At 25.9% G+C, this 24,623-nt stretch overlaps 3 protein-coding genes across 6 annotated transcripts; all 3 read left to right on the top strand.

The window, feature by feature from the left end:
• The first annotated feature begins 719 nt into the window (after positions 1-719).
• Positions 720-7,759, top strand: LOC132927079 (gametocyte-specific factor 1 homolog). Of its 2 annotated transcripts, none has more exons than XM_060991530.1 (6): positions 720-1,043; positions 1,340-1,427; positions 4,976-5,141; positions 5,230-5,358; positions 6,622-6,750; positions 7,235-7,759. In XM_060991530.1, exons 2-6 carry the CDS (start codon positions 1,417-1,419, stop codon positions 7,322-7,324), a joined length of 525 nt encoding a protein of 174 aa, XP_060847513.1. In that variant the 5' UTR covers positions 720-1,043; positions 1,340-1,416; the 3' UTR covers positions 7,325-7,759. The 2 variants fall into 2 exon arrangements, with proteins under 2 accessions (XP_060847513.1, XP_060847512.1); XM_060991529.1 differs by having other exon boundaries at positions 1,337-1,427.
• A 3,246-nt stretch (positions 7,760-11,005) lies between these two features.
• On the top strand, positions 11,006-15,817 carry LOC132927274 (uncharacterized). Of its 3 annotated transcripts, none has more exons than XM_060991776.1 (5): positions 11,006-11,245; positions 11,392-12,033; positions 12,116-12,449; positions 12,530-12,642; positions 14,811-15,817. In XM_060991776.1, exons 2-5 carry the CDS (start codon positions 11,419-11,421, stop codon positions 15,045-15,047), a joined length of 1,299 nt encoding a protein of 432 aa, XP_060847759.1. In that variant the 5' UTR covers positions 11,006-11,245; positions 11,392-11,418; the 3' UTR covers positions 15,048-15,817. The 3 variants fall into 3 exon arrangements, with proteins under 3 accessions (XP_060847759.1, XP_060847760.1, XP_060847758.1); XM_060991777.1 differs by having other exon boundaries at positions 11,006-11,249; XM_060991775.1 differs by having other exon boundaries at positions 11,006-11,280.
• Positions 15,818-17,325: 1,508 nt separating this feature from the next.
• Positions 17,326-23,156, top strand: LOC132924636 (RNA polymerase-associated protein Rtf1). Its single transcript, XM_060989056.1, has 13 exons — positions 17,326-17,563; positions 17,654-17,927; positions 19,978-20,143; positions 20,200-20,438; positions 20,839-21,052; positions 21,114-21,188; positions 21,252-21,342; positions 21,400-21,482; positions 21,557-21,752; positions 21,811-21,905; positions 22,486-22,648; positions 22,720-22,887; positions 22,971-23,156. Exons 1-13 carry the CDS (start codon positions 17,507-17,509, stop codon positions 23,067-23,069), a joined length of 1,920 nt encoding a protein of 639 aa, XP_060845039.1. The 5' UTR covers positions 17,326-17,506; the 3' UTR covers positions 23,070-23,156.
• Positions 23,157-24,623: the final 1,467 nt, after the last annotated feature.

Raw genomic sequence — 24,623 nt, 5'->3', positions numbered from 1 at the left:
ATATAAACTTAGTAATGTATATATGTGTCATTATGTAATAATTTTAAATGCATTTTTCTATTTCCTAAAAGCCATAATTTATAATTATAATTCATAGTATTTACATATTTCGTGCACAATGTTTTTGATAGACGAATGAATCAATAAAATGTAGTAGTACACAAATGTTTATAATTTTATTTCGCTATTATGATAAATACGATTTTCATGATCTCCAGGAACATTTTGCTATGATTAATTATAAAATATGTATACAAATTTGAAATTGTTTTATGCTTCCAAAAAGATTCCGGTCAAGTCGTGCACGCCCATGTGCCTATTCACTACGTATTTGTACCAATAGAAAAATAATACACGTATAATATATTTATAGACTGATCGGAAATTCGGAACAATAATATTTTACTTATGCCCAACAGTCAATACGACCAACAGTAATAACCACCTGGCATCTACCTAATAATAAATTGCGAATTGCGATCGTGCATTCATGCGTGAGGTCGCATTAGAAATATTACATATATGATGGGTGATATAGACACAACATTGATACAATGAAACGTCAAATACGACACGACTGTAGGTACCTATATAAAAATAAAATACAAAATTACCAAATTATTATTTATTAATAACACCGCGGTGGCGAGTGGCGAGTGGCGACTACTCAGTACTCACATTTCAAAAGTAGTGGGGCGTGAATGCGTGTGATTCGATTACGTCGCGAATGTTACAAAAATCTTATCGTGGGTACAAACCGTAGCACCAGTAAATTGTACTGTAATTGTTAAATATTTATTTTTATCATTTCGTAAACATAGCGCTTTATGTGAAGGACTATTGTCTATTGTGGCGTTGTGCAGTTGTGTTAGTGTTATTATAGTACTTGTTGCCGTAGTTGCCGGTTGCCCTAGTACGGTTTATCCATGACGATAATAATTCTAACATTCGAGCATCTTTGGTTCCGAAGCCGTCTTCATTAATAGGCCAAATTTTATCATTAGACGTTCATTTTGACTTCCACATTGATCGTTATACATTAGGTGAGTACAAATTCACATCACATTATCTAAAATTCACGGCTAACGGTTATTATAACTGAATTATAATTTCAACGATATACTTGTCAAATTTTCTTTTTTATGATTAAGCGAGTTTCTCGACAGTTATCGTTAGATTGTTCAATCGACTGATTACTAATTACTAATATCATCACCTGCGGTCGATGTACTCGTACATTATAATATAATTAGTGATCATTATTCACTGTACTACTATATAATATATCGTCTCCTTCATACTAAACGCGAATTATCATATAATTTTTTTTTTTTAGTAGATACCTGATTTCTACTATTTTTGATATTAATCAAACTTGTTTTACACTTTGGACACGCATCATTCATATTCAGCACGATGGAATTGTTGTAAGTACCTATTTATTATACCTATCATCGCCTGTTATGTTATAAGCCTTACAATTCTAAATAAATTGTAGTAGATTTGAATAGGTTTGACCTTATATTTTAATTCAAATATTTCTTGCTATCAAAATTAGTTTATCTTGGATTAGCATAATCACAGATGGGTAGTATCTAAGATATTTGTATCTTGTACCTAGATACTTTAGTTTCTAATGTATCTTTTAACTTTTGTGTGTGTTAGTATACCTTTATCTGTATTCAATGGTTTTTTTTTTTAATAATTTTAAAAAATATAATTTACATTTTATAAAATATTGCAAAAATAAAACTATTCATTGAATGCAGATACAGATTAATGTTTAATGTGTAGCCTCTATAGCTGATTTTTAAGTAAAACTGTTTTTGTTACCTGAGTTTCCGACAAATGATCATCACTCTTTGTATAAAATATAATAATAAATGTATTTTTTTTCACAAGTATATGTAAAAAATATTTATTTATTGATTATACTTCAGGTGTTTAAAATAAATTATATTGTAGCTGGTTAAATATATTTCCTATATATTTCTGACTACTAAGTAAATAATAATAATTTAATTTAATTTTTTTTAATTAATACTTAATGTCTTAATATATTTATATATATATATATTTTTTTTATTGATTTTTAATTGTGAAAAAAACATAATTTTTAATAACACTGTATAAGATTAAATTCATGTATTTTACTTTTTGAAAAACACTTATAAATTCATTTTGATGACGATTGTTCAGACATGTGTTCACTATAAGAACTATTTAGTTTTAATTCTAACGATTGTTGGAACCAAACTAATAAATAACTTATGTAATAAAAACATTCCAAAATATATGCAATTTTCAATAATATAACACCTGTGCTAGGCATAGAGTTATTATTAGTCATATCCAACTATCCGCTATAATATTGTATAACCATATTCACAAAACTTATTTTCAGCGATATAAATAGATTTTTGTGGTTTAACAGTTAAAAACAAAACATATTGTTATTTTCATATTACGTATACTGTACAGTATATTTATTATGACCCGATATAAAAATTTAAAAAAGTACATTTTTTTGGTAAATATACCACGTGTAAAATTTGAATAAATAAATACAAAACTTTGTTAATATGTAGGAAACATATTAACAGATAACAAATTAAATTAGCTAGGTATGCTACCAACCATATTAGATTGCATTAGCTGGAACCATAAAATATAGATTAGTACCAAATTATAAAAATCATAAACATGTATTAGCCCATAATATTTTCAAAAAAAAGTACTGTCCTATGAAAAATAGTACGTCTGGTCACCATATAATAACTTATTACTTATCCCTTGAATAATCATTATTTGATAAAATATATCTTGTTTCTTAGATATTGTATTTAGTATATAGTATCTTTGAGGGAATGTTACATGTATTTTGTCATCTAAAAAATAAAAATTAAGATATCTAGGTTATTTCAAGTATCTGTATATCTTCGAGCACATCATATTCTAAAAATGTAAGAACATTTTTATGCAATTAATAACTGTAACTTGGCTCATACAATTCAAACAATAAAATTTAATACATCATATTTAATTATATTAAAATTTAAAATATTTATTTATTTTACACTATTCAAAGTTTGTGTTTTTGCTAGGATTATTATCATAATTATTTAAAGCAGAACATTCAGATTTATAACTAACATAGCAGTTACTTAAATGTATTTTATTTTTATTTTTTAGATTTGAAACTTTAATAAACATATTTTAATTTATATTGCTGAATCATAAAATAATAAAATTACCTTTAGGGATGTTAGTACAAATGCAGTTTACTTTCCCATACTATATTGAATATTTTTTTATCCTAATTTAATAGTGTAAAACAATAGTGCACTCAGAATTTATTGCTTGGACATAGATTTTGAAGTTATAATTATTTTAAGTTTGCCAATTTGGTATTTATTATTTGTATTAATTATTGTTGTTGTGACCAGAATCAATTTCTTACCTAACATAAAATTAGCTTAGATTTACACTCGGGTAAATTTTCCTTTGACCACTGATACCCAACTCGAAAGGTCTGTACTTGATTTTTGCATTGGGAGCGACTACTTATCATCTTTTAACTGGAAAGATTATAATATTCTAAAAGTATATATACAATTTATGATTATCATGCTGAAATGTCTTCAACAAAGTCCGATCATAGTCTATCCTAATCTTAGTTTATTCAATAAACTACCAGTTCCAATCTTAACAACAATGATAACGCAAGCAATAAATCTCGAATTGACAAACTTCAAATAGCTATAATTTTTAAATTAAGTATGAGCTACTAATTCTAATTACACCATCATACTAAAATATATAACTATAATAAAAATGATGAGGAAAAACTTAACTATATTTGTTCTGGATTTTTGAAGAAATGTCAACATTTTTATCAAATTCTACCATATCCATCTAAATTATTTTAATTAATTAATGTTCAAAAACCACAATACATTTTTAATTAATTTGATTTAAATTTTAAAAAAAGAAGAAAGTAGTTAATTGTTCTGATGTACATTTTGTATTTAGAGAACATTGTCATTGAGGAATAAGTTACTGTAATGTTTGTTTTAAATTTGAATTCATTGATATATTATTGCATATGAAAACAATTCTGAACAAACCATGGTCAGCCTATATTACTTAATATATATTATATTTTATAATTTTTATGATTCATTTATACTGCTATTTTAGTAATTTTGTTTACTATTATAAATATTAGTAATACGCTAGGTTGAATTATTTTTTGTTGAAAACATTGAATTTTAAAAATTCATTGTGTGTACAAAATATATTAATTAATATTAAAATTTTCAAGTACCTTAAAGTAATATTTTTAATTTACAACAAAATAACTAAAAAGACAATGGTGTCGTGACCTGCTTATCTAAGTAATAAATATAATTATGTTTCTTTTCAGTTATGATCCTTATTACTTATAATGTTGTAATTATAATTTTTATGTATTTACTGTACCTACTACTATCATTATGTTTAGGATAAAACCTTAAATTAATATCAAGTTGAAATACCTTCAATGGAAGTCGTCTTCCCTCTGTATCTTCTGCCTGTTTTATTTTATTTTATTTTTATTTTATTTGTTATGTTATTACTTGAGCTTATTGTTCTATATTGTAACAGATGGTTAAATATAGAATTTTGTTAAAAAAAAAAAACAACAAAATAACTAAAATCGTAAAATTATACTTAAATATTTTTAAGGTTTTTTGGTTACAGTGTGAACAACTTATGAGGAACCTTTAAATGTTCAAGCTTTTTGGCCCAGTAATATTTTTTTAAAAATACAAAAGTTTCTATCCTGCAGTCTAAAGCCCCTATAATCCCATACTAACTACGCCCATAGTGTTCTATCATTAAATTCGCTTTTTATCTTTTGATGCCACTTAATTATTAAGAAAATATTTATTAAAACAAATTGTCTTGGTTATTTTTTTTATTTTAACTGTAGACATTTGGCGCCAGAGACATTAAATTTTCATTGTCCATTTAATGCGTCACATACAATGCCACAAAAGACATTAACTAAGCATATAACGAAGTGCCCGGATAAACCACCCCATTTTAGGCATTGTATTTACAATTTAGCACATGCAATGCCTGAATCGGAATTGAAGGTAAAATATAATTAATATATACATATCTATAATGTCATTATTTGTAATATTCTAATAATTACTCATAAACATATGGTATTTATTTTAGGATCATGAAGAAAATTGTCCAAATAGAATTTTAATTGATGTAGTTGTTTATCAATCAGAAGATATGGTACGTCCAAGTCCTAACGTTGAAAATTTACCATCAATCAAGTATGAAGAATCTTGGGATGGTGTAAGTATTTGTACCAATGATTAAGTAAATCCAATTTTAAGTATCATAAAATTAGTAAACTAAGAAGAAAACACAATAGGATTTTTTTATTTTAACTGCAAGTTATTAATTCATTATTCTTATCCCCTATTATCAGACTTATTGTTATCATCCACATTTAAATATTTTCTTTACAAAATTTGTACCATCAATGGTACTTAAGATAATTTATTCTTTTATAAACTAAATGTATGTGTTATTATGGCATGGTTGAGAAATGGATGATGAGTAGTGCACAATATAACGTGAGTATAGTCATGGTTCAAATGTTGTATAGTGAAATAACTTGTATAAATCAATTTAGTTAAAATAGTTGTTTATATCATATAACACAAGTTAGTATAAAGTATGTGGAATGAAGTTGCTGTAAACTGGTTACGAAAAAACACTCCCTACAAAAATTAACAATTTATAGTACAAATATATTATTTACAAAATAAATTGGTACCTATATATGTGTGGTTAATGATAAAATCGTCTGATTTATGGTGTTCCCTTCCTCTTTTGGGACCCAAAGTCCCATAATAAATTGGTCTTTCGGTTGCGTTTTATGAAAACTTATTGTTTGTCATTAAATTGAAATCAATGGGTCATGAGAAAGCAGACATAATTAAATATACCTTACTATTCAATATGTTGAATAGGTCCTTCGGTTAGTCCTTTTAAGCACTTAGCAAATTATATTATAATATTTGGTATTAATTGTTTGTGATTAGTATAACTAAATAAAAAAATGTATATACATGAAATATAGTCTAGAAATGTAGAAATGTCTAAACCACTGATATAACTATGTTCTAATTTATAACTTAGTATTTTATCTATTAGTTATATTAATATTGATATTAAATATTCTTACAATTATAAGTAATGTCTAGAATTACATTTTTAAATTTAATGATTATAGTTTTATTCACCTTACAACAAATGACAATAATAGTTGAAGTATGGTTTACTGTACTATCATCAGTCTTATAAAATGTATAATTTGTATTATTAACATTCTTATACATGTAAATTTGTGATAATGTGCTGGTGGATTTGGATTTATTTTTACAATATTGGGTTTTTAAAAAGGAAAATAATTAGAAAAATTGTTAGACCCGTTTGTTCTAAATATCACTATTCTATTGTACATTTATATTTCTTATGTGCTTTCCATAAAATTCTATAGATATGTTCAGAGATTTATTAAATTAAAACATGTACATATTTTTATTTAAGTTGGAACAAACCTCTGAAATAATGAAGACCATCAAAACAAAAACAGCATCGATGAAAGCAACTCATGGCATGACAAAATCAGAACGTAAACAACATCGCATCAATTTACATGAAAATGATATTCATAACGTAAATATACAGTACATAAATATATTTTAATTTTTTCTCCGGAGGTTGAAAATCGACAAATTTTTTATTTCTACCTTTTAAATATAACATTTTTAGTTTTTAGTGAGATTAAATATTAATTTATGGAAAAGATATTTTGTATTCCCACAATTACAACACTCTGGTTCATTTTACAGCACCTATTATATATTTTATAAAGAAAAATATTTCATGTGCATTGACTTGATACATTTTTAATATTTACATTATTTTTATAAATATAAGCATCTTCATTTTAAATAATTTTGATTATTGATAACTAAACCAAAGAGTTGTAATCGTGGGAATACAGAATATCTTTGTTCCTATATGATATGGGAGATAGACAGAGAAAACAAATGTTGGTGCGCGATCTATTAGTTATTCATGGAAAATAACTTAATTAAATTGTTGTACACCGTTTAGCTTTTACAATTTTTGTTTTCTCAATTTTCAAATTGTTTAGGTTAACAATAAAGGATTAAACGATGGGAAGAAACAGAATAAGAATATGGAAACAAAACCATTATTCATTGGAAAGAGACCCAACACATAAAAGTCTTAAGCAATAAGTTTTAAATGTTTAAATACACTAAAAGTTTTCATTTATTTGACTGAATTAAAATCTTATATAACAAACATTTACGGTATACAATTTGTTTTTTTTTTATTTTTTCATATTTTGGTTGATTTTTAATATTGTACTAAGTATTCCTACCTATTTTAATAATTTTGCAAACATTTTTAATAAACAATAATGTTAAACATCCATAGTTGTTAAATAAATAAAATTGTATTCAATTTTTTTTAATAGCTAACAAAGAAAAAGGATTATTATTAATTTAATATTTTATATGGTTTTTTTTTAACCTTGTTTTAAATTGTATGTCATTAATTCCATTACTTATTTAATTTAATTTTAGTTGTTGTATTATCAGTAATTTTTTAGCAAGATGGGTCTATATAATATTAATAAAAATTGTTAATAAAAGCATCTATATTTTTTATCACCTCCCATCCACAGAAATATATAATAGAAAATTATGATTTATTAATAAATAAATAAAATTTGTACAGTCTTGGTACTACTGTAACACACTCTAAAACTTCAATTTAAGAACTTACACAAATTTCAACTTTCTAATTGTAAAGGTTACCTGTCATGTATAAAGCTAAAATATTATTAGAATCAAGTACTTTATTCTTTCATACCACATTTAAGAAAACGATTACCAAGGCTCTAGATCACTGGTTCCCAAACTAAGGGGCGTATACACATTGCTAGGGAATCACTAGCAGTTATAACAAAACTGTCCAAAGAAAAGTGTTGTCAGCATTAACATTATGTATTTTTTTATTTACTATTAATTATTATTAATATTTTATACTAATTTATTACTATAATATTTCACGTTAATTAATTGTTACATTTTATTATTTACTATTATTTATAATTTATAATTATTATCATCAGTAAAAAGTAGTCATTCTGAATATTGTATAGTTTATTTTTAAAGTATACAAAAAAGGTGATCGATTTTTTTTCAATTTATAGGAGGGGGGCACAAGAATTTTGAAAATCTATAAAGGGGTAGAATAAAACAGGTTGGGAACCACTATTCTAGATGCTTATACTCAAACCAAAATAAAATTTTGTAATTGTATACTTTTTTTGAAGAGCACAGTGAGTGAGGGATCACAGAGATATTTCTTTTTTTTGAATATTTACTACCTAATTTTCTTAAAAACATAAAACTGGCAAAACAGTGTACGAATAAACAAATACTTTTTGTAAAATTAGGTTTTACTGTTTGTGCTCAGTTAATGTTTCAGACTTTTTCTAAACACATTGTATAGCAGTGCTTCTCAAACTGGGGTCCGTGGATATATAATATTTACTTAACCTAATTCCCTTTTAAATCCTGGTAGGTCATAAAATAATTAATGATTTTGATTAATAGAGGTCCTTGACATTTTCACATTAATTTAGGGGGGGCCCATGAAAAAAAAAGTTTGAGATGCACTGTTATATAGGATGTACAAATTAAGTTAGTAAACACAGATTCTGTTAATTTAAAAATTGTCAATTAGGATCTAAGTATTTTGAATCAATTATCCACTATAAATCATTTTACTCTATATGATAAAAAATCTATTTCAATTGCGTGTATTAGACAACAGCCAACAGGCATTCTGTTGCTCAACTTTCACTATCAGGCGGACAAGGATTTTTGAGATGTAATTGTAATGCAAAAGCTGCCAAAATATATTATTTAACAGTATATGCCATAATAGTACGTCATATGAATAATTTTTTTTTGCAAATAATCATTTTATTAAGGATAGAATAATTTTATTTAAATTTTATAGTACATTGTGTGTAAATAAATATTATTTTTATACAAAAAATTTAAAAAAACTCAATAATTTGCTTTCATAATATATAATTACAATTTTTATTTTCGTTTATAATAGTTTTAATTCACTCAATTTGTACATCCTAGGATATACAATTCCTATAGTTACAAACAGTAAATTCTAGCATTGAATATTGATTAGTGCGTAATGATAATTGATAGCCTTTCTTTGTAGTCAATGGCTAAAAATAGTGTCATCATCAGAATTTTACTACATAATATACATCTTATTGTATATATACTATATAGTCTCATAAATGCCTATATTATAATATAGACATCTGTGATTATATATTGTATATGCTTATATAAACAAACTATTCTATTGACTCGGACAATACCCATTAACCGTTGGCCGGATCTCAACAACTGCATTCTATTTGCATAATATATTCTTTCAACTTTCAAGTATTTTCAATGCATTAATTGTATTCTTAATAGATATTAAACTATAAATATGTATTTTAATATTAGACCTATTTCTTATTCCTTAGTTCAGTTAATATATGGTGGTAAGCCTGCAGGATTACAGGCTGCAGTTGAAGCAGTTGAATTAGGGCAAGTTAACTTATACAATTAAATCAAAAACCCTCATTTATAGATCTACAATATATATTATATACATATAATTACATGCATATACGTAGGTATATAGGTGTGTAAATAAAGTAATGAGATTATATTTTTATAATTTTTTTATTGAATTAAAGCGACTATTTTATATTATCTCTTTCAAAATAATTGCCTTGAGAATCCACACAGCATTGGAGTCGATGTTTCCATTGTTCGTAGCAATTCTGGAACTCAGTTACTGGAATAGCTTTCAGTTGGTCAGTCACAGACATTTTAATATTTTCTAGTGTCAAAAAATTAAAAACAAAATCGGATAGCACATCGTTGCTCGAAATTGTCGTCACCCATTATTAGAACGTATTAAAAATAATTGGTTTACAATTAATATAATCGATACAGACCGACACGTGACACTGCGAAGTTCAAACTCGTACGAAGGTACATGTTTATCTACAAACCTTTTCAATCGGAAAGTCATTAGTGCTGCCAGAAACTAGCTACGCTATCAGTCTCATTACTTTATTTACACACCTCGTACCTATATGAGAAGGTATACGAAGTATATAAACAAATAAAAATAAATAATGAATCACATAAATTTAAAAGGGGTAAATATATATAGATTACTCCCTAGCTCTATTTTAAAATTACTACACTAGTAAGACCTAGCTTTACCTAGTAATCGGGCTTTTAGTGCTTTTACATGTGTATACAAGTAAGTGACCGGAATTAAATTATTTCAGATATCGCAGACGTCGAGCAGAAATAAATAATATAATAATGTAATTTCGGAACAAATTCACTTGTTACCGTTGTATTTATTGAAACACGCCAATTTATTTCAACGAATTAAGAACGATGTGTATTAAAACGGCGATTGTAAGTGAAATTATCACTTTTTTTCTAGTGTTCTCGCACTATACGAACCACGGACTAAGATATACTAGACACAAGTATATCGATACGAACGTTAATATCAAAATCAAGCAACACGCCAGTAAGCCACCAGAAATCTGTATCCGCCGCAAGTAGTAAACCTTAGATCATATACTAGTATACAGTATACTAATATAATATGATCTAAGTAGTAAACCGTCGCAACATAACCTAAGGAGCACGGTTATCTAACTTTAGTGAGGAAAACTGTAGCCGTTCTCTCACGATTGATAATAACAGAGGATAATAATAATAATAATAATAGATGCGTGTAGTGCATTAGTTATCAAAATCATTATCATATTAAACTATTGAAGTAACAGGTACTCGTGTGACGATTCTCGGTACAATTGTCAGTTTGGAATAGGTAATCGGCGGCATTCGTAATTGTAAATCATAATTCGTAATACACGAATTAATAATTATTAATTTAAGATTTTGCATTTTGTATTTTTTTTAAATGTCTACTTAAATTCTTAAGACATACATCAATTTTGTAGTATTGAAAACAAAAAATTTGAATAAATTCTCAACACTACTATTCGCCATCCGTAGGTATTTGAGCTGAAAACTGTTCATTTTCTAGGTAGATACCAATCGCTTATAATGTTTTACCGACGTTGTATCATAGTTGTAAAACTCTTATTATAATGTTAATATTTTTATTTATTAATATTATAATTATTTTTTTTTTTAGATGACCGTGAAAATATAAATTTTATAAATGACTTCAATTCCTACACTCATTTTCTATGTCGCTGTGGTATTGGTCGCGTTTTATATCAATGACCGAAACAGTGCCAATATCAAATTACTCGAATTGTATGAGCATAATATAAACATATCATTTGGCCCATTAAATCTAGGAAACGATTCTTCTTGCAACGCACTTGATTTTCAACTGAATTACAAAAAGCATGCAGATCTGGGAATATTATTTTCCAATTATGCTAGTTACATATCCATGGTGAGTTTGTTCAAACTCTGGACAAGCCAACGAAATGATAAAATATTCTTTGGTACTCTAAAGCTAAACGACAAAACTGTAAATGCTGTAGCAAAAGGGCCAGGACGTAATTTTTTTGAAATGTTCGAGCAAACGGTCAATATCGCTACAGATATAGACACAATTATAACTTATGGCCAATGGACCTTATTACCGCTAAGTGGTGATAGTCGCAGCCTTGAAATATGTTCAAAAAACATTAAATTGTTTCAAAATTCTTTACTTTATAGTTTCTTTAACTCGGTTATTAGTGATGATGGCGACAATAAAGCCCATTCGTTGATTGAAGCATGGATCGCTGCACATGTGAGTGTTGAGCTTTTAGTTCTAAAGGTGAGGAATTCAATATTTATGTATATAATACTATTGAAACAATTTCTTGGTTATAATAACATCATAACCAATATTTATATAGGTATTACATGGATATCGCTATGTACCAAATATTTATGCTACATGTGGTCGAGTTTATTTTGTTGAGGATTGTGGTCATACCTTACAATATCACATGAGTAATATGAATTTGACTAATAGATTATTAGTTGCCAAAGAGTTACTAACGTTGGCATTAGAGCTCGCAGATGGTACGGCTCATCAAAGTTATTCATTTTACCTCACCGATTTAACAGCTGATAATATAGCTGTACAGCTGGATAAAACATCAGGGTTATTACAGTCACTGAAAGTTATTGACTGGAGTGATGTTATAATTGTGGTCAATAACCATAGTATGAAGAAAACAGATGATGGCAAGTTTTTACTTGGTACATTTAATTATTATTCTATGATCAGTTTTTTAATATTCATTTGTATACTCTGTGATTATTAGAAATGATACATGTAAGTAAACATATTGATTGTGGGGTCGGATGTTTAGCTTATTCAAAAGAAGACATTTGTCAGTCAAGGCTTAGTGATCACAATATATATGCTGTTTGCAAAGTGAGTTACTAATTTTTTTTATAATAGATAAATTAAAAAATAAATAATAAAAACTGATTATTTAAGCCAAACACTAACAAATAATGGTACTTTTCTGTTATATAAAACTTACTTGTTTTATGAAACTTCACAATCATGTTTTCCAAGACTATCAAAATTCATCACATTCGCATTTGTACAGATTACCTAATTTCTTTTTTAACCAATCATACTTAGTTCTTCATATATTTTTTTAGTAAGCATAAAGATGTTAATATAAATGTTAAAAAGTTTAGTTGGATTGAGGTAGTGACCAATAATGTTTAATAAATTCATATTTACTATAAAATAAACAGTTTTTGAATCTTAAAATGTTATTGCTATGTTAAAATCAGAGTGAGATTGCTAAACTACTTTTAACTAACAAGTAAACTTTTAACTAACCTAACCTGATCATTGTTTAAATCAGGGCCTGCGTGGGTAAGGCGACTCAGGTGATTGCCTGGGGCGCTGAAATTGCTTTTTACAATTTTCAGACTGTCAGTAATATTTTTTTTTTAAATATAGAATACCTACCTAAAACTTTGTACTGAAATATTGATAATTATTATTATGGTTATTTTGTTTAGCCATATGTTAAAACAATATGAACAATACAGTAAAATACCATTACAACAAACTCCAGCGGACCAACTTTTTTTTTGTTACAACGGAAATTTTGTTGTATAGAAAATTCGAATAAGCCCTGCTTTTCGGCAGGGGACTTCTATGACATTCTTTATAATGGGATTTTACTGTATAATATAATATTACACAAACATTATATTGCATCATGTTATTTTTTTTTAATTAAATGATATAACAAATTATGTACAAGTTAAGCATAAATGCATAATATATCATTTTTCCGTATTTCTGTCCATGAACAACATTTTTTTCAGAGTATTGTGATCATGGCTAGAGACTTATAGCACTTAAGATCAATAAAAAAGCTCTTAAATCTTTATTATAAGCACTCAAATAAGCATTTAAAAAATTTTTTTTGCATGATTAATTAGGTACTAGACATAATTTGTAGCTGTGCTAAAAATAATATAATAATTAAAGATTTCAAAAAATATTGAAACAAAATGATTAGGAAAAGTTTCTAACTAAAAAATCAAAAAAAAATCAATAAATCTTTATATTATAAAAAAATCAATCTTCACTTTCGAGACATTTTCTGAAAAAACTATAAAAAGTAGAAAAAAAATAAAAATAAGCAAATGCTTTAAGTCCCGAGCCCTGATTATGATATGAAAAAGGCGCCAGTTGGCATTTTGGCCTGGAGCGCCATTTAGCCTTGTGCTGGGCCTGGTTTAAATGATGGTAGTATTAATAATACCCTTTTGTTATATTACAGAAAAGTACCTAAAAATAAGAACATTGTCTTATACACATTAATTTTTTAAGAAAACATTAAACTCTCAAGTATTGTCTATCGTACACATGTATACCATAACAATCTATGTACAGGTTACTTACTAGAGCTTATTTATAGTTAATAATAAAGGAAATTTATACATTATTGAATTTATGAATTTGTTAAAGAGAATATGAACTATACTCAGGTGAAGAGTTTTATTTTTATATTTTTATTTTATTATGATTTGTTGTAATATTTGAATAATTTAAAATTTAAAAATTCATGTCGTTTTAAAATAAACTTATGATAATAAATTCTTCATTCAAGCACAGTTCATATTTTCTTCTACAAGTTTATTAATATGTAAATTTGCTTTAGTATTAACTATAAATGAGTTGTGTAAGTATGCAGTAGAATCGTAAAACATAGAATATATGCAGATATGACGTCTTTTTAATATATTTATAAAATGTTATAATATAATATGTTAAATTAACACTTAGTGAAAACAATACCTATTATAAGTATTTAATTTATAAATTGTTAACTGCTTAAATTTGTCACTAATGCATATTTTGATACACATTGCTAATGTACAAATAAGGTTCACAAAGAAATTTTAAGTTGAATTGCATAAGGCAGAACTTACTGTAGTATCTTTAACTGAATTTATTATCTACATATTTTTTACCTAACCTAACCCATGAAATTAATTTTCTATGTTGTTCTTTTAAAAATCTTAAATAACAGCCTTCATAATTACTTTTTATATTTTTATGTTTAGGAATTCTTAAGCAGCGATGGTAGACTGTTACATGAAATAACAAACTTAGATAAAACAATTAAGTCACCCGAAAAGGAAGTCAAAAACCTTGCATCTTTATTGAACAATTGTTTGTGGAACTTCGATGTTGATAAGCAATCTGAAATAAATAGATTAGATACCGCTAAATTGATAATCAAATCAATTCAACAAATTTATGACTTTGAAACATCTGATATTACTAATAATGGTTATTAAATAATAAATGCATTTTGACCAATATTATTACACCATTAAAAAGTGGATAAAATACAGAGACTGAGTGTTAAGGTATGCAAATTCTGCGACACTAGCAGTAAAATACAGCCGAACATAATTTACCTCAAATATGGTGGTATAACCAGGGTATAATTTTAGAGCTATTGCTGTATTGTTTGTTGGCCTCTAAACTTATTTTACCTTCAAAATTAACTATTAATATTAGTCAATTTACCTATAGTTAATATATTTTGTGTTATCCTAGATTAATTATAGTTATATAATTATAAGCCTAAAGAATACTTTTAATTTTATGGAACATTTGTTTTTTTTATATAACTATTGATTAATATTGTACAAAGAACAATATTGATGTATAAAATGACTATTTTAATGGTTATACATATTTTTTATGGCATAATTTTATAATTTCTTTGAAGAAAAATGTTTATTTTTATAAAAACTAATGTTTTTGTTGTTTAAAATGTTATATTACATTAAAAATCAGACAGTGTATATTGTGTACTATCTTTTTATATCATTTTGTTATTCAAATTTTCATAAGTTATTTGAACAGTGCTGAGCATTCCCGGTGATTGTACATTTATTGAATTTCAGTAGATGGTTCATTGTTTGTTCTTGGTTACATTCACATAGCGTTTTAGCTATACTAGTAATTGTACATAATGTGAGAATTTTTTTTTTACAATGATTGTGCAACTGATACTTAAATATTTTTTTTAAACAATAAATAAAGATATAACCATTAATGCTGACTAAATAGTTAAACAACTACAGTTGTGTATCTTAATTCGTGGAAAGACACCAACCGTTAACAAAAGTGCTTTTGATTCAAATGCTTAACAGTGTAGCAAAATACTAATGCTACATCAGCATTTCATGGTTAGCACTCCTGAGATACACATATTGTATTAACAATTGTTTAATTTTAAAAAATCTATGTAAGTTTCAATAGAAATAATATTAATGCTGTAGGATATAATGGCACTTATTTTATAATGTATTATATATTATGTATTAATTTAATTCAAGAGGGGTGTGGGTGGTGGGCTATATAAGATTCTATATATCTAGAACAATATTTCTGGCTCTGCCTATGATACCTACTTTCTAACATTTTTTTAAGAAATACAGATACTTTTATTGGATAAAATGTATACACAAGGTAGGACTATTCCCCCTATTGTAATCACACTACATATATTATATAACTTATATTAAAATGCAATGTAATTGAGGTTTGACTGTTTAGAGCAGTGGTCTTCAACCTTTTCGGACTCGCGACTCACTTTTTTACCCCTACGTGAGTCGCGAAAAATGTAGGCCTAAAAAAGTGGGTCGAGAGTCCAAAAAGGTTGAACGTTGAAGACCACTGTGTAATAACGCAAAAATAAAATAAATTAAAAATAAAATAAGAAGCCTACAGTTAGATTATATTAATTTTAAAGTGACAAATACAAGAGACACAAGCCTTGAATAAATGTCAGATCTGTGGAACCTTTTTCCTACACTTATAAGTGCTGGGGAATTATGGTGACCAATCAGATGTAAAAATTAAAATTATTTGAAATTCCGCTGCAACTGGTTTAGAGTATGGCAGAAATGGACAAATGGTTCTTACATTATGAAAAGGTTTAATTTAATTTTAACTAGGTGGATGCCATTTAAGATTATAGATAATATGGGTGCAGTTTATATGAAAGTATGAACTTTACGACAAATAGTCAACAGCGACATTCATACAAAATCGGTGACCGCTACGAGTCTTAACACCAATAGTTTAAATAGATTTTAATTCGTTCTACACAAACGATTCTATTGAAATATTGTATTTTACTTTTGACATTAACGTCATCACTATTCACTATACATGTATATATATATTTCCTTCTATCCGTTCCCGGTGATCGATCATCGATGGCATTTATATGTTCTCTATGTCAATGGCGGACGCCAAAGTCATCGGAATTATTAATTAATTATTAATGGCTGAACGTCGATTGTCGATTGCCATAATAATGCTGAATAATGCCATTTGCCCATTTGATAATATAGCTTATCCTATACAGTATACGCCATATCATGCATCCTGGAGTAGTGGCTAAGATAACGCGATTCTGACAAAAAAAAAAAAAACAGTGTATCTACTAGTACAATAATAGTGGGCAGTGTTTCCGCGGTATATATGGCCAGTCTGTTAGCGCCTGCATAACGGACAGTGGCGTCGCGATGCGGACCGATTATCATTATTCAATATTCATTATTATTTATTTTATCATGGACCGTGGTACCTATTTTTTTTTTTAGTCGATTTGTAACCAGAAATCTGAATTGTGAGTAATTTCATAATTTATAAACATTTATTGATCACGGTCGAGACCGATTGATCGATTTTCCGTACGAATTCTTTTCGAATTTCGCCAGCCCTCAACAAAACGATGGGTAAACACAAGAAGGCCATTAGTTCTGACGAGTCATCCGAATTTAGCGACGATGTAAGTTAAATAATATTGTGTTTTGATTTGCGCTCTAGATCGTGCAATCCTTAATTTTGTGTTTATGTGTGTTTCTGTGTCTGTTTGCAGGATATGAGCATGGCTAAGAAGAAGAAACGCTCTAAAGTTTCGTCACCGCCTAGTCGCAGCTATACAACAAAGACCAAGAAAAAGTCCTCGAAGAAGCCTATTTATGATTCTGATTCGTCATCTTTGTCTGAAGGGGAAATAGCCTCAGATGAAGAGCCAAAGAGAAAACAACAAAACCGGAAGCGGCCTGGAAAAAAATATGACATGTCTGATGATTCAACGGAGAGCAGCGATGAGTCTGATATTCAAAGTCCAGTCCAAGAGATTAGCCAGAGTAAGTATATAACATTCATATTCAGTTTTCATAAACAATTATTTTATAACTTGTACATTATCATATACATTGAGTTACATTTAATGTGATCACATTAATACAGGTCGTTTTGATTCTATACCAGTTAATTACATAAACTATTTCTTTCTTTAAAATGTATGTGTTCATATACTTAAAATTAAATTAAAATAACATAAAAAATACATTTAAAATATGAGAAAAAATTTTAGTTTGGACTTGAGTGTTATTCTAATATGATATTATATTAGCCTAAAATTAAGAAATACGTAGTATGTTATACAAATTTTATTCAAGTAGACTGGAAAATTTTTAGGATAATGTGCCTTCTTTTTGCGTGCATTTCTCTTAACATATAAGTAAATAAATCTTTTTTTTCTTATATTGATAAATCTTTCCATTTTGCCAACACTTAAAAATATTTTTGAACATGAATTGAAACAAACTGAATGCTTGGCATATCTCAGTAACTTAGCAACACACTAATTAATAATTTGTTTTATTACTTAAATCAGCTTGAAACGCCATAAAATAAATAAAAAAAAAAACCATTCATAATAGTGATTCAGAGTACTTCGTGATTCTTAAAAAAAATCAATTTAACAACATAAGTAACTTCAAATTGTTTTTTTTTTTTACTCTATTAAATGGTTGATTCTAACCAATGATTAGTTAAACACTGTTGTTTATATGCTAGACATGTAAAATTATTAGGAGATTGGCTATATTATGGTATAGATGAGCAATACATTTTAGTTGATTGTAGTTAGGCATACCTAACTATTGTTTTTCATTAATACATTTTGATATTTTATTTTATTTTTATACCATAATAACATGTATAATTTATAATTAAAAATAATCTTGCATATACAGGTCATTTAAAAAGTAGCTTCCATGTCGTATTACTCATAATTTTATATAATCTTTGTACTATAAAATAGTGTATTCAATTTTTTATACTACAATCTTTTTATACATATATCTTGTTAAATTTAATTGTAATGAAAATATCAAGGAGGACATCATAACATCAGCTAAAAATTAATTGTGTATTTTATTGAATAGTTTCCTTTATGTTTAATGCTATTAGGTTTCATAGTTTAGTAACCTTTAGGATGATTTTAGTAAAGAGAAATAAAGTTGATTAAATTATACAAAATAAATATATATTTAAATTGTGAGATCTACTTTTATAATTTTTATTGTATTATAAACCAATAAAATAAAATAATTGCTTGTTATTTTAGGTTGCTATGAATTTGTTTACTTTATTTAATTATTATATGTTTTTAATTGTTTATATATTTTTTATTAGCTTTTTTTATCTTTAAACAATTTGTAATATTTTCAAAAAAAGTTGCAACTACAAAAGTGTCTACCTTTTTGTTTAAAATAATTCAAAATTTGCATATTGAAGCATATTTTGTTGTTTATTCATTATTTTTGTATAATTTTCTCATTTTTTTAAAAAAAATTATAGGAAATTATTTCAACTTCTTTTTTTTTAACCTACACATTTAAACCCTAATTATTTCATCAAAATTGACTTATTATTTATTAATACTTACTAATAAAATAAAAAGAGTTAAATTAATGTTTTCTTTACTAAATAAGTTTAAATTTCTCTTCTTAATTACATTTAAGTACAATTTACCTATCATCAATCAATGTAATATAATATACATTACTAGCTTATAATAAAAAAACAAATAAACAGTACCCATTATATATAAGTATAATTATGATTAATTACAATTTTTCATGCATATTGATGATTTAAAATATTTATTATAATCACCTAAATATATATTTATTTAGTATGTTTAGTAAAATTCATCTATAATTAAAAATTATGTAATAAGAATATCTTTGAAACTTTGACTTTTTTTTTTATATATTTGTTTACTAAAAATAAATTATAGGTACATAATACAAACAATTATTTTGATACATTAATTGAAATAATAAATATTTTTGAAATATTTTTTGTTCAAATTTTATGAACTTATTTTACTTTTATTTGTTATAGTTAGCGACGAATCTTCTGAAGATTCTGAAGAAGAATTCAATGATGGTTATGATGAAGAGTTGATGGGAGATGATGAAGATAGAGAACGTCTTGCACAAATGACTGAAAAAGAACGAGAAACTGAAATATTTAAACGCATTGAAGCTAGAGAAATAATGAAAACAAGGTAAAATAAAATGATTTTATTACAAATAAGTTATTATTCAATTTGTTTATTTATAGATTTGAGATAGAGAAAAAGCTCAAACGTGCTAGGAAAAAGGAAATGAAAGAACAAAAATCATTAGAAAGAAGTATGTCCTCAAACAGATCAGACTCGCCATATTCAGGTTCTATTCCTCTAGATTTAAAAGATCGTGTGAAGGAAAGAAAGAAAAATGTTGAAGAAAATAAAGGAAAAGGAGACAAAAAAGCTGCAATGAGCTTGTTAAAAGCAAGAAGAGAAGAAAAACGAGAAAGAGGTTTGTTTAATTTTAATACTCTCAATTTAAATAACAGTTATTAAAATAAGTAAAAATCATTGTTAAATTTTTATATAAGAATCATAAAATACATTTCATAAAGAAAAAAAATAATATCATATTCTTAATTATTTTTAAAAACAGCAATTTTCTTTTAAAGTTCATTCTTTTAATATTTGAATATCAGATTAAAGTTTTTCAGTTAAATAAAATGTTATCCAATTATTATTATGATTGGCTATCATTAATTAATTACTTAATATAATTTATAAGTTTTAAAAAATATTTAATAATAAAGAACTTAAGACAATTCTTAAGTTTAAGCAATAAATTAATGTTGATTATGAATATTAATTAGTAATCTTTTAACTGGTGAGTTGTGTTTGTTCTATTATTATAGAAGAAGAAAAAGAAAAACAACTTAAGAAAGACATGGAGAAAAAAGGAGACGATGACGATGAAGAAACTAGTGATAAACAAAGTGATCAAAATCAATCCAAATTAAAAGCTTCAGATATATATTCGGATGACAGTAATTCTTCTAGTGACACTGATTCAAGTGAATCGGTTAAAAAATCAAGCCGTCACTTTTTTGACTCTGACTCAGATACCAAGTAAGAAATTCTAATAATCTAAAGGCAATAATTAAAATCATAATTTTTTCAATAATTTTAGTGAGAAAAAAGTACATTATATTACAAAACGAGATGAATTGAATAAAATTAGATTGTCAAGATTTAAAATGGAAAAGTAATTCATCATTAAAATATCTTTCTTATACTGTCTATCCATATTTACTTTACACACTTTTAGATTCGTGCACTTGCCAACATTCGAGAAAACTGTTATAGGTTGTTTTGTTCGTATTGGAATCGGCAATTATAATGGAATTCCTGTTTATAGAGTATGCTTTTATACTGATTTGTGTATATAACATTCTTAATATTTTTTATTTCAAAAGGTTGCTGAAATTTGTAACGTTTGCGAAACAGCTAAAGTATATCAGTTGGGAAGTACTCGTACTAACAAAGGATTAAGACTTAAGTATATATATATTTATATATATTAATTAATTATAAAGTTATATTTTGTTATTAATTATGGTTTTATTTTTTTAGGCATGGAACTAATGAAAAAGTTTTTCGTTTGGAATTTATAAGCAATCAAGAGTTTACAGAGAGTGAGTTTGTTAAGTGGAAAGAGCTCTGTCACATGAATAGAATACCATTACCTACTCTTGCTGAACTTGAAATGAAAGTGAGAGATGTTAAAGCTGCTCTGGCATATCAATTCAAAGAAGAAGATGTTGAACAGGTATTCAAGTTTAATATTCCTAAATATTAAATAATTTATAACATTTTGAATCTTTTAGATTGTTCGAGAGAAAGAGCGTTTCAAAACAAACCCTCATAATTATGCAATGAAAAAGACTTCATTAATGAAAGATAGAGATGATGCACAAGCTCTGTAAGTATACATATACTATAATAGCATTTTTTTTTTTGTAGATTTTCATAATAATGTAATTAATGAACTTTGTTTGTTTTCGTTTTAAATCTACTAATGTTTAATTTATTTAATATGTAAAACTGTAATTATTGAGGTGTTTGTACATTTAACATATGTGAAAAAGGTCACTTCTTCAGTGTTGACCAAATTTGATGAAAAAAGTGAAAACAGTTATTACAAATTTAATAAATAGTACCATATTAGTTATAAAACATGTTTTTACAATAACATTATTTTTAAGTTAATATGATAATTACATTAAGTGCTAAGAAATTAGTTTTTAATTTAATAGCTAAAATTGCTTTTAAAATCATTGGCAACAAATTATATGTTTTACATTTAAAATAAATTGTGATTTTATTAAACACAGTTGGTTTAACAGTTATATACAAGCTTAAAAACTAGATTGATCAATGAACTATAATGTACAATGATTATTATTCAGTCAAATATAATAGGAATAATTTGGTTTTGAATACTTATATTGTATTTTATTATTATATTTATAAATAATTTAATACATTTTTTTAATAAATAGTGGCAAAGTAGAAGAAGTTTTGAGAATTGAACAGCAACTGTCAGATTTAGAAGAGCGTGCTAATCACTTAGACAAAATGAGAACAAGCACAATATCTAGTATAAGCTACATAAATGATAGAAACCGTAAGCGAAATGTTGAAGAAGCTGAAAAAGCTATTTTGGTATATATTTATTGCACATAAAAAAATGCCAAGATATAAGAAAAATAATATTGTATTAAACTTTTTTTTAGGAGGAACTCAAGGCTAATAAAGGAAAAAAAATTGATGACCCATTCACTCGTAGAAGTACAAAACCATGTATGAAGTTTAGAGCAAAAACAAATTCTGCTATTGACGGTTCAATAGTTCCAGAAGTTGAAGAATCCAAAACTGATATTGAAACCAATAATGACGTTAAGGTAAATAAATAAAAATTAGAATTTTTTATAATACCATATAATACATGAATAATAAAACATTTTTTTTTATTGATGGTTTTTAGAATGATAGTAGTTCATCAAAAAGCAATGTGATGAAGGGTGATGATTTATATGCAGTACATGACTTTGATATTGACTTAAACATACAGTTACCAATTTAGGTATTTAATATTAACTATATAAAAAAAAAGAAAGAGTTCTTGTGAGTTATTTTGTAAATATAATTAAGTAAAGTAACTATTATAGAATTGTGACTTGTAATTTTTTGTGTACCCATGATTATTTTTACTTAAAAATTTTTAATAAGATAAGCATTTACTTTGAAATTTGTGTTATTCCTCATAGATTTCATTCTTGTAGTAAATGTACTTAAATATTATGTTATATGTATTTATCAAAATTATTCATTAGATATTAACAATTAGTTTATGCTAATTAATAATTGATATAATATTGATCATATTATGTTGATATGATGACATTGTGAAACTGAAAATTGTATTGAATTTAGATTTATTTGACAGTAACATTAATAATTATAAAAAAATTGCAACAGATTTACTAAATTAATTGTTTATGATTCTTATAGGTATTAAGTTTTAGTTAAAATGTTATGTTATTATAGTTATAACTGAAGCGCGGATTTTTATGCAATTGCATATTTTTGGATTTTTATCAGTAATCTTTACGAATCATAATAGTTACTGTCCTAAATTTTTTTTGCATATTTAATGATTATTGTATGTTCTTACAAAATTCAAAATGTATTGCATTGAATTAAAGTGAAATTTAAAAAAAAAAAAGGTATATAATAAAATCGTATCAAGTAGAAAAATTTAAAAAGTTCTAGATATAATTTGAAGATGGTAATGTTGTCAATGAATTATTATTTTATTACACTTATTTGCAATTTTTAGTGATAGCAGTAAAGAAATTATCTATTTATAAACTTAAAATATGACATTACATGAAATCATTTCAATAATTGATGAAATAAAAGAAAAATTTAAGCTGTTACTATTGTCTATTACTATTTAACTAAATAATATAGTTGTTTCAAATATGGCCCAACCACTTGGGTTGACGTCAAACGTTTGTTCTCATCTGTATTTAAAAATATGTAGACAGAAAACGTCACAGCTTCATTAAAGAAAAATTAGAAATGCATATGTTTATTCATTTTAATTTATAATACCTTTTTTACAATATTTAAATAAAAGTACCAATATTAATATTGTAAAAATTTCTCCTATAAATAATTAAAATTGTTTTGTCTATTTATTGGATATTTTCCGCGTATTTACATATTTGTTGAACATTTTTATGATTTTGACTGCATTGTATATGGCATAAATTGATACTTTCTGGTGCATAAAAATCTGCGCTCTAGTTATAACGTATATTTTTAATTTTTAGGAAATTAAATTATATTTAAATTTAATATGTATAGAAAATATGTTTCTATTTCTTATACCCTAAAAGTTGGTGTCATTACAATACAATAAAACAACAGTTGAAATATACAAATAGTATAGTTGAAAAAAATTCATGTTTTCTGTAAATGTTACACTAGCTTATTCAAAATTATATTTCCCTGTTATCGTAACATGCTTATTTAAGTTCATTAAGTATAGTTATCTAATGAATCAAAAATACAAAATTGGTGTTATTGAAATTAAAATTAAATATTTTTTTGTAGTTTTTAATTCCCATAG

This window comes from Rhopalosiphum padi, chromosome 3 (assembly GCF_020882245.1).
Source record: "Rhopalosiphum padi isolate XX-2018 chromosome 3, ASM2088224v1, whole genome shotgun sequence".
Classification (NCBI taxonomy): Eukaryota; Metazoa; Arthropoda; class Insecta; order Hemiptera; family Aphididae; genus Rhopalosiphum; species Rhopalosiphum padi.
The sequence above is the reverse complement of the archived record's forward strand: the minus strand, read 5'-3'. Positions and strand labels throughout refer to the sequence as shown.